The 14,324-nt window shown below is 38.6% G+C and overlaps 1 protein-coding gene across 1 annotated transcript in view; it reads left to right on the top strand.

The window, feature by feature from the left end:
- Tph1 (tryptophan hydroxylase 1) overlaps nucleotides 1–14,324 on the top strand; it is a 24,299-nt gene that overhangs the window by 7,341 nt on the left and 2,634 nt on the right. Inside the window, exons 2-9 of the mRNA XM_004634920.1 lie at nucleotides 176–359; nucleotides 2,642–2,742; nucleotides 6,936–7,003; nucleotides 7,158–7,354; nucleotides 9,767–9,902; nucleotides 10,544–10,670; nucleotides 12,557–12,652; nucleotides 13,975–14,108. Coding sequence (XP_004634977.1) covers nucleotides 176–359; nucleotides 2,642–2,742; nucleotides 6,936–7,003; nucleotides 7,158–7,354; nucleotides 9,767–9,902; nucleotides 10,544–10,670; nucleotides 12,557–12,652; nucleotides 13,975–14,108 — 1,043 coding nt within the window. The remainder of the gene's footprint in view (nucleotides 1–175; nucleotides 360–2,641; nucleotides 2,743–6,935; nucleotides 7,004–7,157; nucleotides 7,355–9,766; nucleotides 9,903–10,543; nucleotides 10,671–12,556; nucleotides 12,653–13,974; nucleotides 14,109–14,324) is intronic.

The following is a 14,324-nucleotide window of genomic DNA, read 5'->3' as shown; positions in this document are numbered from 1 at the left end:
TTTTGGTGGAACCGGGGATTGAACTCAGGCCCTTGTGCTTGCCAGGGAAGCGCTTATTCTACTGAGCCATCTCCCCAGCCCCTTAAAGTCGGATGTTGATGCTAATGAAATATTTTTCTCAGCAATGGTGTGTATCTGAGGCAGTCACATGACATTGCTGCTTTTTGGTTCACAGGAGAAGCATGTGAACCTGTTACATATTGAGTCCCGAAAATCCAAGAGAAGAAATTCAGAATTTGAGATTTTTGTTGATTGTGATATCAACAGAGAACAATTGAATGACATTTTTCACCTGCTGAAGTCTCATACTAACGTTCTCTCTGTGAACCCACCAGCTAATGTTACTGTGAAGGAAGACGGTAAGTTTAAAAGTGAAAGTGCTACTTACAAGATCGGATGCCTATGTATGTCCGCTCTTACTTCCATCTTGAAGACATGAAGATAAAAATAAAACACTGTCTTTTCAGAGTTCTTATGGTAGTGGAGAAAACACAAGTATAATTTCTCAAAATGCTAAAGAAAAATGATAAAGCCCCATTCAATTAAGGGTGAGAAAAGGGACAAAGAAACCTTGAGTATAATGAAGAATCAAATGGCTATTAATTAATTGCCTCTGGATTATGAATGATGATTCATAATCAAACATTGCTTGATTCCACAGACCTTCAAGTCACACTCTCTGAACACAGTAACACTCTTAGCTCTTAGCATCTGTGGAATATGTATGTAAATTTATTGAAAATGTTGGTAATGTCTGACAAAGGTGAGGTGAAACACATAATGCACAACATTCCCACCAAGAGCAAGTGAAAGGGGCCACGGATATAGCTCCATGGCATAAGTGCCTGCCTGACAAGCACAAGAGCAAGTGAAAGCAGCAAAGCCTTCTTAAGGTTTCAGATACTCAGCCAAGATGGAGTTGAAGATCTCCATTAGTGACAGCAATCCCTGTGGTTTACTTGAAACAGAAGAACAAATAGATAATTCAGCCACATTTTATATATGGTATCCAATGAACAGTAATCTCTTCCGATTGTAGCACAATATTTGGAATATCACCAGGGCTCATATTCACCTACTGTATATTTGTACAGTTGTATAGTTATTAAGATATTGATATACTTCCCTTAGGCTGTCAGGGAGCTCGTTCCCTGAGTCTTCCTCATCATGCCTGAAGCCTCTGTTGTTCAGATTCTCACCTAGAACCTTCATGCCCACCGTTAGCAAAGAGCTAAAAGGGCTCCAGCTGGCAGAGCAGGAGTCATGGGCTTTGCCGGTGTCTGTTTCGAGTGATTAGCTAGCTCCCTTGTTGTATTTGTTGTTAAATCTCTTGAATATCATTCGTGGATAAAGGAGAGCAATGCATTGCAGCAAGTGTGGCGTTCTAGTCTTTTTTCCACTGAAAGTGGGTATGAGTTCTGTTGGGTAAATGACCTTACCTCCCTGGAGTTTGGTTATCTCATCTGTCACATTCAGAGCTTTGTTGATGGCTAGCTGGTTTGGTTGACATTTAGAGAATGCCAACACATGTGTCAGATATTTCAACTAAGAACTAAACACACACACACACACACACACACACACACACACACACTACAGTGCCTACCCTATGTCATTCTCAGTCATTTGAGAAAGACAGATATAATAAAGCATAGTAAAAATATCTAGAGTTACAAACATAGTGTCACAAAAACTCAGAAAAAAACCCAGAAGAGATAATTCCTTTGCACAGTGAGGTTTTATTAGATTGGTGACTTCAAGGTTGAGGAAGGTATTCTCAGGAGGACAGAAAAGTGGGGCCAGGGGAGTGGGAGCAGGCCAGACATTCCAGGTAGAAGAGCATATGCAGAATCCCAGAGCTTCATGTCCACCTGAGGAATGGTGTGATGGAAGTGGCAAAGGCAGTAATGAATTTCTAAGATTTTTTTAATCAACAAAAATAGATATCTGGAGTTCTTATTAAACCTTCACCTTGGTCTGTAAAGTTGCATATCTTTATTTTGCTTTTGTAGGATAGCTAAATATGTGGCATAAAACATTGAAAAATACTTTTTGTCTGTACTGCACATAAAGCATTTTTCCAACACTTGGGAAATCAATCTGAATACTCAAAATTGTTTTGTTTTGTTTTTTCTTTTTTGTAGCATTGGGGACTGAATTCTGAACCTTATGTTTGCCAGGCAAGCACTTATGCTGCTGAGCTATCTCCTCAGCTTTCAAAAATGTTTTTAAAGCTAAGAAATTTTCAATGCAATTTACCTATTAGAAATAAAGTGGATTTCTTAACTTGTATAAATGTTTCTTCAATATACAAATTAAAAATCTTTTCCAAATATTAATACAATAATTATCCTGAAATAATTATTAATTATTGCAATAATAATTATTACAGGAACTGGGCATGGTAGCACATGCCTTTAGTCCCAGCACTTGGTAGATTGAGACAAGAGGATCACTGTGAGTTTGAGACCAGCCTGGGGGCTATAAAAGTGAGCACAAGGCCAGCATAGCGAGATCCTGTCTCAGAAAAATTTTAAATAATAATTATTATAAAAATTATCAAGAAATAGTAATTTCTTCCTTGTTATTGCCTTATTTAATATCATCTTTTCAATGTTTAGTTGATTTTTGTGTTTGACAGGTATGGAAACTGTCCCTTGGTTTCCAAAGAAGATCTCTGATCTGGACTTTTGTGCTACCAGAGTTCTGATGTATGGATCTGAACTTGATGCGGATCATCCTGTAAGTATTTTTCTTTTCTTTTCTTTGGTATTTTAGGAAGGGTCTACAGGGTGTTCAGAGTCTCATTACTAGATTAGACTCGTAGTGACCCACCTGTTTACAGCCTCCCAAGAGCTGGGATTACAGATGCACGCCACCATGCCCAGTCTCAAAGTAAACCCATTTAAAATTTTTTTGCTTTAATAAATGGTTTTGTGAGAATCATTTCAAGCAATCTAAACATTAAAGGCAAATTTTTAAAAGAAAGCATGCTTTCTAGACTAAATGGCATCTTGTTTTAATCCAGAGTTTAGAAATGTTAGGCTTCCACGTTGGTGGAATTGAGATTAACTGCCTTTAAACCATGTAATATCATTGGCTCCAAAACATGTTCCCCCTCTATACCCAGCATTGCTATTATTCCAAAAGTTATACAGAGTTTTAGTATCTGAAGTTATTTCTTATTAAAGTGGCATGAGTTACTGGAAAGAAGAATAAAGAGAAAGAAACACTACCCATGTTGCCCAGCATAATTGATTTATTAGCCGATTGATGAATTAGGAAGTTGCTTCTTTGGGAAATTGAATAGTACAAAAAGATGTGGAGAACTGGTCAACCTAGAGCATTAGTAAATCCAGAGTGTTAGGCTTGCTTATGGAAGCTCTAGGTTCCTGGTGGGGAGGAGAGAAGAGTGCAATGATGCAGTTCCACAGAGCAGGGCTTTAACCTAGCTTCTCCCATTCATTTCCTCTCTGAATGTGACCGTATGCTGCTCTAGACAGCCCCCCAGATGATTTGTCCATTGTTTTTTAATCTTATGGAATAAGTTTTGCAATGAAATGCCTACTTTCCCTTAAGGAACTTACTCATCTAGTTGAAAAGCTGGAGTGTGCATACATCAATGTATGGAGTTAAAAGTTAAAACATGTGTGAAGTAACATTAATACATTGCTTAAAGTATGCATGAAAGATCAAACACTCCTAGTTAAAGAGATCAGAGAAAGGCAAAATTTCAACTGGACTGTTGAACTGGGCATTCAAAGATGTCATCAGGTAAGTGACAGAAAGTTAGGACAATGAAGGAGGAGACAATATGAGCAGAGATTCAAGGGAAAGAAAATCTGGAGCATGTTTACAAAGAGGTTAGTATATCAGTTTTACTGATCTACCAAATTCTGGTGACTTTTTACTTCCTATTTCGCAAATTTCTTCCTTATGTATCTACACTTCCACATTCCTTAACTGGTTTCCCTGACTTCAGCCTTTCTACTTCCAAACCCATCCTCATCATCACTGGAATGATCTAGAATCTCAAGATGACCACTGTCATCTCTCCTAAAAAATCACCAATGGTTCCTAGGAATATACTGAATAGAACTGAAAACATATGCTCAGAAATCTGCATACTAATGTTCACATTAGTATTAGTCTTAATAGCAAAAAAGTAGAAAGAACCCAAATGTCCATCAACCAATAAATGGAAGAAGTGTTGGCTGTCCCTACCATTGAACAGTTTTGGCCATAAAAGGCCACGGAATTCTAGTACATGCTATGACGTGGATGAACCTCAAGAAAAGCTGGTCACAGAAAGCTTCATGTTATTTGATTCATTTTGCATCACTTCTTTCTGGAGTCCCAGAATAAGCAAATTCTTAGAAACAGAAAACAGATTACTGTGTTCTGGGGATTGTGGTTGGAGAAAAATGGGGCTGTGAAGCTGATAAGCATCATAGTTCTTTTTAGATTAATCAAAGTTTTCTGAAATTAGAAAGCAGAGATGGTTTTTAATTTCTTCTTCTTCTTTTTTTTTTTCAGAACCAGGGATTGAACTCAGGTCCTTGCGCTTGCCAGGGAAGCGCTTATTCCACTGAGCCATCTCCCTGGCCCCTTAATTTCTTAATGTAATGAATTCCAGCGCGTTTTTTAAGAAAAAAACTAAAATTGTTATTCATTAAAGGGAACAGTGTTTATATCATTTGACCAGTCTTACATGCCTATATCTGATACTCTCAGCAATTACTTTGAAGATAACAATATGAGATATAATTACCTCTGTTAATTTCCTATCATCTTGTTTTGAAATTCTGTATCATTTTATTGGTTTTTTATTATCTTTAAAATAAGGGAAAAATTAAATCATATTTTTGATGTTTTATTTTTTTTTTAGTTTATTAGGAAATATGCGCAGTATGTAATGTTTACATTCCTTGTGGGAAGTGGTACAGGCACATCCCATTTCCTAATTCCTTTTTGCGTTCCCTTTCCCTTCCCCCCCTCACTTCTGCCCATCTCCTGATCCCCAAGTTTGCAGTACATGCAGTTTACATCCTTGTGTAGAATGAGTACATGTATATAACATATATATTCCAATTCCTTTTATATTCTCTTATCTCTCTGCTTCTTTTAAATCTCTTGTTCCCCTTCCCCTCTGAGAAAGATCTATCTCCTTGCTTCTTGTTATTCAGCTTTTATTTTGCTCTATATTTTCACCCTGGGCTTCTCAGGTAAGAGATATTTAAGCTTGTGTGTCTGGTTTACTTCACTTAACATTGTGGTTCCAAGGTCCATCTGCTTTCATATGAATGACTCCAACTTCCTTCTATATGGCAGAGTAGTACGCTCCATTGTGGGTAGATGCCACATTTTCTTTATCCATTTCTATTGATAGTTATATAGACCACCTCCAAGATTTATGGATTGTGGATTGGCTATTGTGGATTGGCTGCTATAACAAGGGAATACATATGTCACTGTAACATGATATTTTAAGTCTTTTGGAAGCAGTCGTTTTACGGCATGTGGACTATAGTTCAGTAAAGTTGTTACTTAAAAAATATCCACTAATATAATTTCATTCCCAAGGTTAAAATCCAAGGCCCATAATGGACCTATACCCGGCAGACCCCGGACCAGCCTTCAACCTACCCCACCTACCCTCCAAGCTCCATGAACTTTGAGGTCCTTGTATCTTCTTAGGCACAGTGTGTTCTTTTTCATCTCAGTGCTGTTGTTGATGTTGTCATTTTTGTCCTCTTTTGTCCTATGATCTGCACTCCCCTTCTGAGGCTTAGCTCAGGAGTTGCCTGGGGAAGCCACACTGTCCTGTTTTACACTCTGGATTGTGAGGCTATCTTTTGAGTTTTCATGGTATTGTGTGCATACCCGTGAAATCTGATAACGTGTTTACGTTCTTATAGAGTAATAGGTTCATGGAAATTTCTTGAAGCTCCAAAGAGCTTTGTTCATTTTTATTTCTCCAGGATTTTAGCCCAGGGCCAGCTGCATAGTGGGGACCCATAACGTGTAGAGATGAGTCCCATTCTCTCCTTTCAGGATTCCTCCTCTTTCCTGCTATTTTGCACTTCTGGCTACTTGTTTGTAGACTTGAACTTTTGATTCCTTATTTTATCTACTTATAAAAGATATTTTTCATAAATATAAATTCTAACAACTATTTTGTCTGGTTTTGTATTACTGTCTCTTTGTGGTTCTACAGTTTGTGCCAAAATTAACACTAGATTTAGTTGTCATTATTTTAAATTTATTAATTACTTTTTTAGAGTTGTTATATTTTGTGGGGATGGAGATCAAACCTGAGGGTTCAAATATGCTAGGCAAGGGCTCTTCCACTGAACTACAACCCCGGCCCTAATAATATTATTATTAATTGCTACCACAGGTGTATAACTGAAGATGTGATTGAATGACTAAAGGAAAAAGTACAGTACTCATCCTTGGAAAAGGCTATTTAACTAGGGTGGTGCTTTCACGATTCTGCAAACTATCTTTGTAGTCACTATAATATATGTGACTACATTATGTATCACAATTATATCACTATATATTTATTTTTGTAGTCAATGGAGTGCAAAGCTGTTATGTGAATTGAATTCAAAATAAAAAAGATCAGGGCTAGGTGTGGTGGCACACATATGTGATTCCAGTACCTGTGAGGCTGAGGCAGGAGGATCTTTGCAAGTTCGAGATCAGCCTGGGCTACAAAGTGAACTCAAGGCCAGCTTGAACTGCATAGCAAGACCCTGTCTCAAAAAGACAGTAAATAAATAAATAACCACTAAACAATCCTTGCTTGTAGTAATAATTATGATTCCTGTAATATACTATGTCCAGTTAAAAACAATGAAATGTTTCCTAAATACCATCTTTCATGTATTTTTAGTGTGAATATTTAAAAACTTATGTTTGATTATCAGGGCTTCAAAGACAATGTGTACCGTCAAAGACGAAAGTATTTTGCAGAATTGGCTATGAACTATAAACAGTAAGTATATTATGTATGATAAACTAACTTTGAGATTGTTAACTAAATCAATAGAGCAAAGGGTGGCTATTTTGTGTTTATTTTGTAAGTAGAAAATCAGTGCTCCTGGGTCCTCACTGCTAACTCAGAATAATTCCTCCCTTTTTCCCCTTAGCGGAGACCCCATCCCCAAGGTTGAATTCACTGAAGAAGAGATTAATACCTGGGGAACTGTTTTCCGAGAGCTCAATAAACTCTATCCAACTCATGCCTGCAGAGAGTACCTCAAAAACTTACCTTTGCTTTCTAAATATTGTGGTTATCGGGAAGATAATATTCCACAACTGGAAGATGTTTCAAACTTTTTAAAAGGTATCAAGCTAATTGATTTTTGTAAGAGGAATGATAAGCTGTGTTTTGATCACACCAGCATGTTTAGCAGAGGAGCACAATTTAGCTACGTAGGCATTGAGTGTTTTCCTGCAGTGTGTCTTGGAGTGTTGTGGTCGGGATTTGGCACTGTATGTGAAGAGAGCTAATCCTAACCTGGAGCAAGAGGAGGGAAAAATGAGGAGAATTGTGAGGGAATTTTGAAAACTTATCAATAGTAAAATTTGAAATGTGTGGGCTGGTGAGATGGCTCAGTGGTCTAAAGCACCTACTTAGAACAAGCTTAGCCAAAGCACAGGGACCGCGGTTCAATCCCCCAGCACCACATGCCTGCCAGCCCCGCCCCCTGGTGGGCTGAGCTGGCCACACACACACACACACACACACACACACACATAAATAAATATTTAAAATTCGAAATGTGTTTAAGGTGGTGATTTAGGAGACATTTTCTTAAATACGTGAATATTTGAAAGCCATTTAATGTAACAGACAATAGTATGTGGCCCTAAAAGTCAGGGACCATTGGATGGAAACTGCACTGCCACAGAATGGAGAGTATATAGTTAAATGTGCCCCTTGGAAATATGTGGGCATGGTGGCTGGCACATGCCTGTAATCCCAGCATTCCAGAGGCTGATGCAGGAGGATTTTTTGTGAGTTTGAGACCAGCCTGGGTTATGAAGTGAGCTCAGTCCAGCCTGAATTGCATAGTGTGAACTTGTCTCAAAAAAAAAAAAAAATGAGAGGGTCCTGAGCTAGTCAGCTGCCCATCTGTAGAGGTGCCCTGCAAAATGCCACCCCTGCTTGTCAAAGTCATGGTACAGGGAATCCGGGCATCTTAGGAAAGGGTGGCCTGGAGGCTCTCGAAGGGTCCTTTCTGCATTAGGATTCTATGGTTTTCATAAGAAAGATGTGCCAATAGTGTCATAAAGGGGACATTTATTCAACAAATTTATTGTGAAAATTATGCTTCTAATAGTTCATGCTCTTCATTTTCTCTAGCTAGTATAAAAAATAAAAGGAGCAGTGATCGCAGGAGGTCTTAGTGTAAAAAAGAACTTAAGTTTTTGATTGAAAGAATTCTTTCATTCTTTCTTTCCTTCTTCCTGCCTGCCTGCCTTTCCTTTTAGTTCCTCTTCATTATGGTTGAAGTTACTTTTTGAGTTTTTTAATGTACATTATTAACAAAAATCTATGTGTTCATCCAACATATTAACTTTAATTATTTAAAAACTATACACAAAACTAAAAATGATTGAATAAGACAAGGCATTTTTTTTTCTACAGGGGAAGAAGTCTTATAAGTGATTGCTACAAAAACTAGGCTTTTAAAACAGCACAGCATACATGATTTTAGTGGACTTACAAAGTTTGGCAACTCTGTGCTACAGGAGTTTTTGTAAAATCAAATTTGCAAGAGATTTGGAGGCTAAGATACAAAATTAAAGCTGTTATCTGGAAACTGGGCTGGCTTCAGAATGTGTGTGTTGAGTGTTTCAAGGGCAAGTGTCAAAGATACTAAAAGACAACTCAAAGAAAACATCAGATAGAATATATAATACTTACACTGCCAAATATGCGAACCATCAGGCACATGTTGTTGTTTGCATTCTAAATAATCAAAATGAATTTAAGTTAAAACGTCAGTTCCTCAGTCACACTTGTCCCAGGTTAAGTGTTCGCTAGCTACACATGGCTAGTGGCTGCCTTCCTGGCTGGCACAGAGCAGAGCATTTCTATCCTTGTGGGAAGCTCTTGGAAAATGCTTTGCTGCTTAGAATGAAACCATCCATGATAAGGCACCAGGGTGGAACTGCATAGACTACCAGGGCTGTGAGAGTTTGACGTGGAGGACAAGACTGGGGCTTACTGAGGTCCTGCAAGCCTCTGACATCCAGTGGCTGATGCGTTTGTTTCACAGTGCGTACAGTCTTGCCAGTTGGGGAATGGCAGAAAGCGATCCATTGTAGACAGAACAAAGAAACTGCTAAAGACAGTACTAGCTATAAATGGCACTGGCTAAAAAATGGTTCTGATCTAAAATAATAGGTCTTTTTGCTGAATGCTTGTAAAAAGAAAGTGAGTGTAAAAAGACAGCAAGATGTAAGATAAGGAGACTAGGCTCTCAGTATAACTTTATTATTTACTATATGTCTCCAAGCACACTGTTGTCGCTTAGCTGTCACAATAAGGAGAAATCTTTTGCTCATGTAGTATACATAGAAGGCGATGTGATTTGTACAAGGTCTAACTCACTACCTGGCCACAATAAATGCTTAATAATATCTGTTTGCCCTTAACACATATGATAAATTGTAGTTCCTATGTCCTCTATTAAAGCCTGCACAGGTAATGAAGATTTTCTGGTTTCTCCTTTTCTCTGCCTTCCAGAGCGCACAGGGTTTTCCATCCGTCCTGTGGCTGGCTATCTATCACCAAGAGATTTCCTATCAGGTTTAGCCTTTCGAGTTTTTCACTGCACTCAGTATGTGAGACACAGTTCAGATCCCCTCTATACCCCGGAGCCGTAAGTTACAAGTCAGACATTCATTCATCAATGGGTTATTTATAATGATGTTATCTGCTTCATGTTTTCTTTTTAAGGGTGAAATGAATTAGCACCTATGAACCATTTAGAATAGTGCCTGGCTCATAGTGTATGTTCCATCAATAAGGCAATCTTTGTATTATTAATCAACAGCCCGTGCAGTGCCACGTGCTCATAGAGCTCATACTTCAATGGAGAATATGAATAGTAAATGAGTAAATTGTATATATATATATATATATATATATATATATATATAGTCAGATAGAGAGGAGTGCCATGGAGAAAAATCAAGCAGGGAAAGGGCTGGAGGTATATGTGGGCATTACAGTTATGTGAAGGGTGGTCAGAAAGGGCCTTGCTGAGAAGGTGACATTTGAACAGGGACTGGATTTAGGTGGGGGTTGGGACATGGGTGTGCCTTTGGGTATCTGATATGCAAGTGTATGTCTGTAAGTGGTCAAGATTTTGAACATCAATAAATTCTTTTTTGGTTCCTGTCTTTGGGATTCATTACTGCCTGATCAAGTAGAGTAAGAGTAAGGCTGCACTTTGATTTGCTTGGATGATTATGCACTTGGTAAGCATCACAGTGTGTCAAACTTATTCCTTTATTTCAGAGATACCTGCCACGAACTCCTAGGTCATGTCCCACTCTTGGCTGAACCTAGTTTCGCTCAGTTCTCCCAGGAAATTGGTCTGGCATCGCTTGGAGCTTCAGAGGAGGCTGTTCAAAAGCTGGCAACGGTATAAATCTGGGAAACTATATAGTGCTGCAATTCTCGCCTGGGTACAAAGTATGAATATTTATGTAGTTTAAAATTTCATATAAGGCTGGGGAGATGGCTCAGTGGTCTAAGCACATGCCTGGCAGGTGCAAGGACCTGGGTTCATTCCCTGGTACCACATGCCATGCCAGCCCCGGAACGCTGGGTGTGCCGTGCTGGCCCCAATACCAGGAGTAGTAGCACATGCCTGTAATCCCAGTGCTGAGGAAGCTGTGACAGGAGAATCACTATCAGTCCAAGCTTTGTCACAAGACCTTGTCCCAAATAAGCAAATAAAAGATTAAAAAATTAAAATTTCATATCAAAGATAAAATAGAGAAAAGTTGTCTTATATTTAACTTAATTAAAATAAGATGTGTGATTGAAAGGGTACTCAGAAAGAGTTAGGAGCTTTAAAAAAGTGGAGAAAGTTTAATGCTCTTAGTTTGTACACCTTTTGTTTTCCAATGAAAATGATAAGCTTCATAAAATTATGCTAAAAATATTCTGAGAACTAGGTCCAGAAGATTGTTCTGGAAACAGAAAGATGAATAAGTCTTGGTTCCTGTCTTTAAGAAACTTATACTACGTGAGGATTCAGCCACGTTCAAATGGGAGAAAGACTATAGAGAAGTTTGGGAGTGCAGAGAATTTTGGGGGAAGTTTTGATAGAAAAGGGACCTCTGTCCTGGTGGATGGAAAGGGGTACTGTAGAATTCTCATGCTCCAAGAAAGGAAGGAAGAACACCTGAGGACAAGAGTATGCAGGAAGAGCAAGGCGGTGCTTGGGGGACCCGGGAATGGCAAGAAATTGAAACAGAGTGTGGAAGGGGAGGGGATGCAGTGGCCAGCAGGTTGGCCGGTTGGGACAGTGCTTCTTAAATCGTGATTTTTGGGGCCCTCGGGGCTTCTGAGATTTTTCAAAGAGCCCTTGAGATTACAATCATGGATAGGTAAAAGATCCAGTCAAATGGAAATGGGTTTTAATCTAGGAGATGGAGCTCCTTGACAGAGTTGTGATTCCACACTGTCCCTGAACTCGATGAAACTGCCATGTGTTGGACTTTGGTAGATTTCAAAGAAGAATGTCCACCTTTATGTGAAAAGATTATTATTATTATTTTTTAAATTTTTTTGCAGTACCGGGGATTGAACTCAGGGCCTTGTGCTTGCCAGGCAAGTGCTTATTCTAGTGAGTTATCTCCCCAACCCTAGAAAAGGCTATTAAAATGCTCTGTCCTTTTCTAACTCCATAACTGTGTGAAGTCAAGTTTTCTTCATATACTTTAGCCAAAACAACATATTGCAACAGGTTAAATATAGAAGCAGATATGACAATCCATCTGTCTTCTGGACAGACATTTAAAAGTCTTGTAATAATGTTGTTAATCAGCTTGATTTAACCATCCCACATTGTGTACCTAATATTTATATGTGATTATACTTTGTCAAAGAATTTAAAATACCAAAGAGATTTTAATGATGTAAAACACTACTTTTGTAAAATAAAAAATGTTTTTATAAGAATGTTTTTTATTTTACCATAAAATGTATGTAGCATATTAGCAGTTAATATTTAAAAATTTCAGTTTTAATTTTAAATATGGTCGATCTAGCTAGCTATATCTTACATATCAAAAAAAATGATCCTTGTAGTCTTTGGTAATTTTTAATTGTGTCTAAGAATCTTCAGAAGACGTTTGAGAAGTGCTAGTTAGAAGGAGGCCAAACTGTGGAAAGGTTTGTTATGTAGGTTGGGGCTCTTGAGCTTTATTGTGGAGGTGCTTTGGGTTCGTGACTAAGACTTGAAATTTTTTTTATACTGAGTCATACGGAATGTGGAATAATACTGATGTCTTTTTACAGTGCTACTTTTTCACCGTGGAGTTTGGCTTGTGTAAACAAGATGGGCAGCTGAGAGTCTTCGGTGCTGGCTTGCTTTCTTCTATCAGTGAACTCAAGGTAAGATTTGTACAGTTTTGCACATAACTTACTCACCTAAGTGACTGTTATGACCTGAAATAGTTCTTGTATTTGAACAAGAGACTCCTATGCAGAATACTTGGGGTGACAATAAACATTTTTGGTTTTAATTTTTTTATTAGTACATGATTACAGTGCATAATGATTATACTATTCATGGGGAGTTGGTGCATGGACATAATGTATCTTAATTCATTTAGAAACATTACTTAAAGGAAGACATTTTTCTTGGGGCCTCATTACAGGTGGGTTCCTGAGGGTGTGGCCTAGAAGGGTACCCTGGTCCCTGGCTCCTCTCTCCTCTCTGCTTCTTGGAAGCTGTGGTCTGGGCATGTTTTTCCCCACCCTGTGCCTGTGCCTGTGCCTTTCCTTTCCTTTTTTTTTTTTTTTAATTTTAGGGAAGAGTCTATAGGGTGTTCATCAGGGTCTCACTACTAGATCGGACTTGTAGTGATCCACCTGTTGACAGCCTCCCAAAATCTGGGATTACAGGTGTGCGCCACCATGCCCAGTCTCAATTGCCATCTCAGCGTGCCCCAGGGGTGGGGCTTGCATGGCAGGCCTCAGGGATCAAACCCCTGGCCCCTGAGCTTGCTTGCAGGCACTTTAATCCGCGGAGCTATTTGGCCATCCCTGCCTTTCCATTTGTACCTTGGAGCAAGCTGATATTGTGCAATAACTGTGAGCCAAAATAAACTTTTCCTCCTTTAAAAAAAGGACAGACATTTCCCAAGTTTTCTGAATACACACAGTCTTTCAAATAAAAATGGTTTTGAAGGTTTTGCTTGCAAAGCCTTGCTGCTACTTCAAAGTTCCATCATTTTGGGTGCACTAGTAATAACTTCTATACTTGCTAGGGAATTATTTGAGATTTGTTATCTACCCAATGAATAAATGAACTTGTTTGTTGAGTAAGGGCTGCGAAACACTGTCCATGGTACTGCTTTGCTGTCGTGGAGCCTGCCACCTAGTGGTGAGCATAAGTAAAGTACAGGAATAATTGTACTCTTGGGTAGAAAGTAGGCGCCACAGTACAAGAATAAGTAAATTTCCGTGGATGCCTCTGACGTGGAGAAAAGTGTTGGAATAAAGCCACGGAGATGATCTTGTGGTCTTTTTGAGAAATATCAAGCTATTTGCTTTGTTGGAGTAGAGCATAGATTAAATAGCGCTTTAAGAAAGAAGTTTGAGGTTGTAAATTGGGGTCATTGGATAATAACGCAGCAGTGTACAACTCTGGCACTTACGTGATCTATGAGAATAGATGCTACTCTCTGACTCTCCAACTCTTTGTCATCTAGCATGCACTTTCTGGACATGCCAAAGTAAAGCCCTTCGATCCCAAGGTTACCTGCAAACAAGAATGTCTTATCACAACATTTCAAGATGTCTATTTTGTATCTGAAAGCTTCGAAGATGCTAAGGAGAAAATGAGGTACAGCATATCTTCTTCATTTTCTTCTGCAGTAGTTAGGTCAAGCAATGGTAACAACCAGATAACTTGAGAAATTGGTTTCTTCCCATTCCTTTCCATTAAAAAGTTTGTGGTTTAGTAGGAAAAGAATAGACTATGTATGCATTCCTATATAGTGATATGGGAAGTGATAAGAACCTAGAAGAGGGGCTGGAGAGATGGCTCAGTGGAATAAGC

This window comes from Octodon degus, unplaced genomic scaffold (assembly GCF_000260255.1).
Source record: "Octodon degus isolate 3935 unplaced genomic scaffold, OctDeg1.0 scaffold00067, whole genome shotgun sequence".
NCBI lineage: Eukaryota > Metazoa > Chordata > Mammalia > Rodentia > Octodontidae > Octodon > Octodon degus.
The sequence above is the reverse complement of the archived record's forward strand: the minus strand, read 5'-3'. Positions and strand labels throughout refer to the sequence as shown.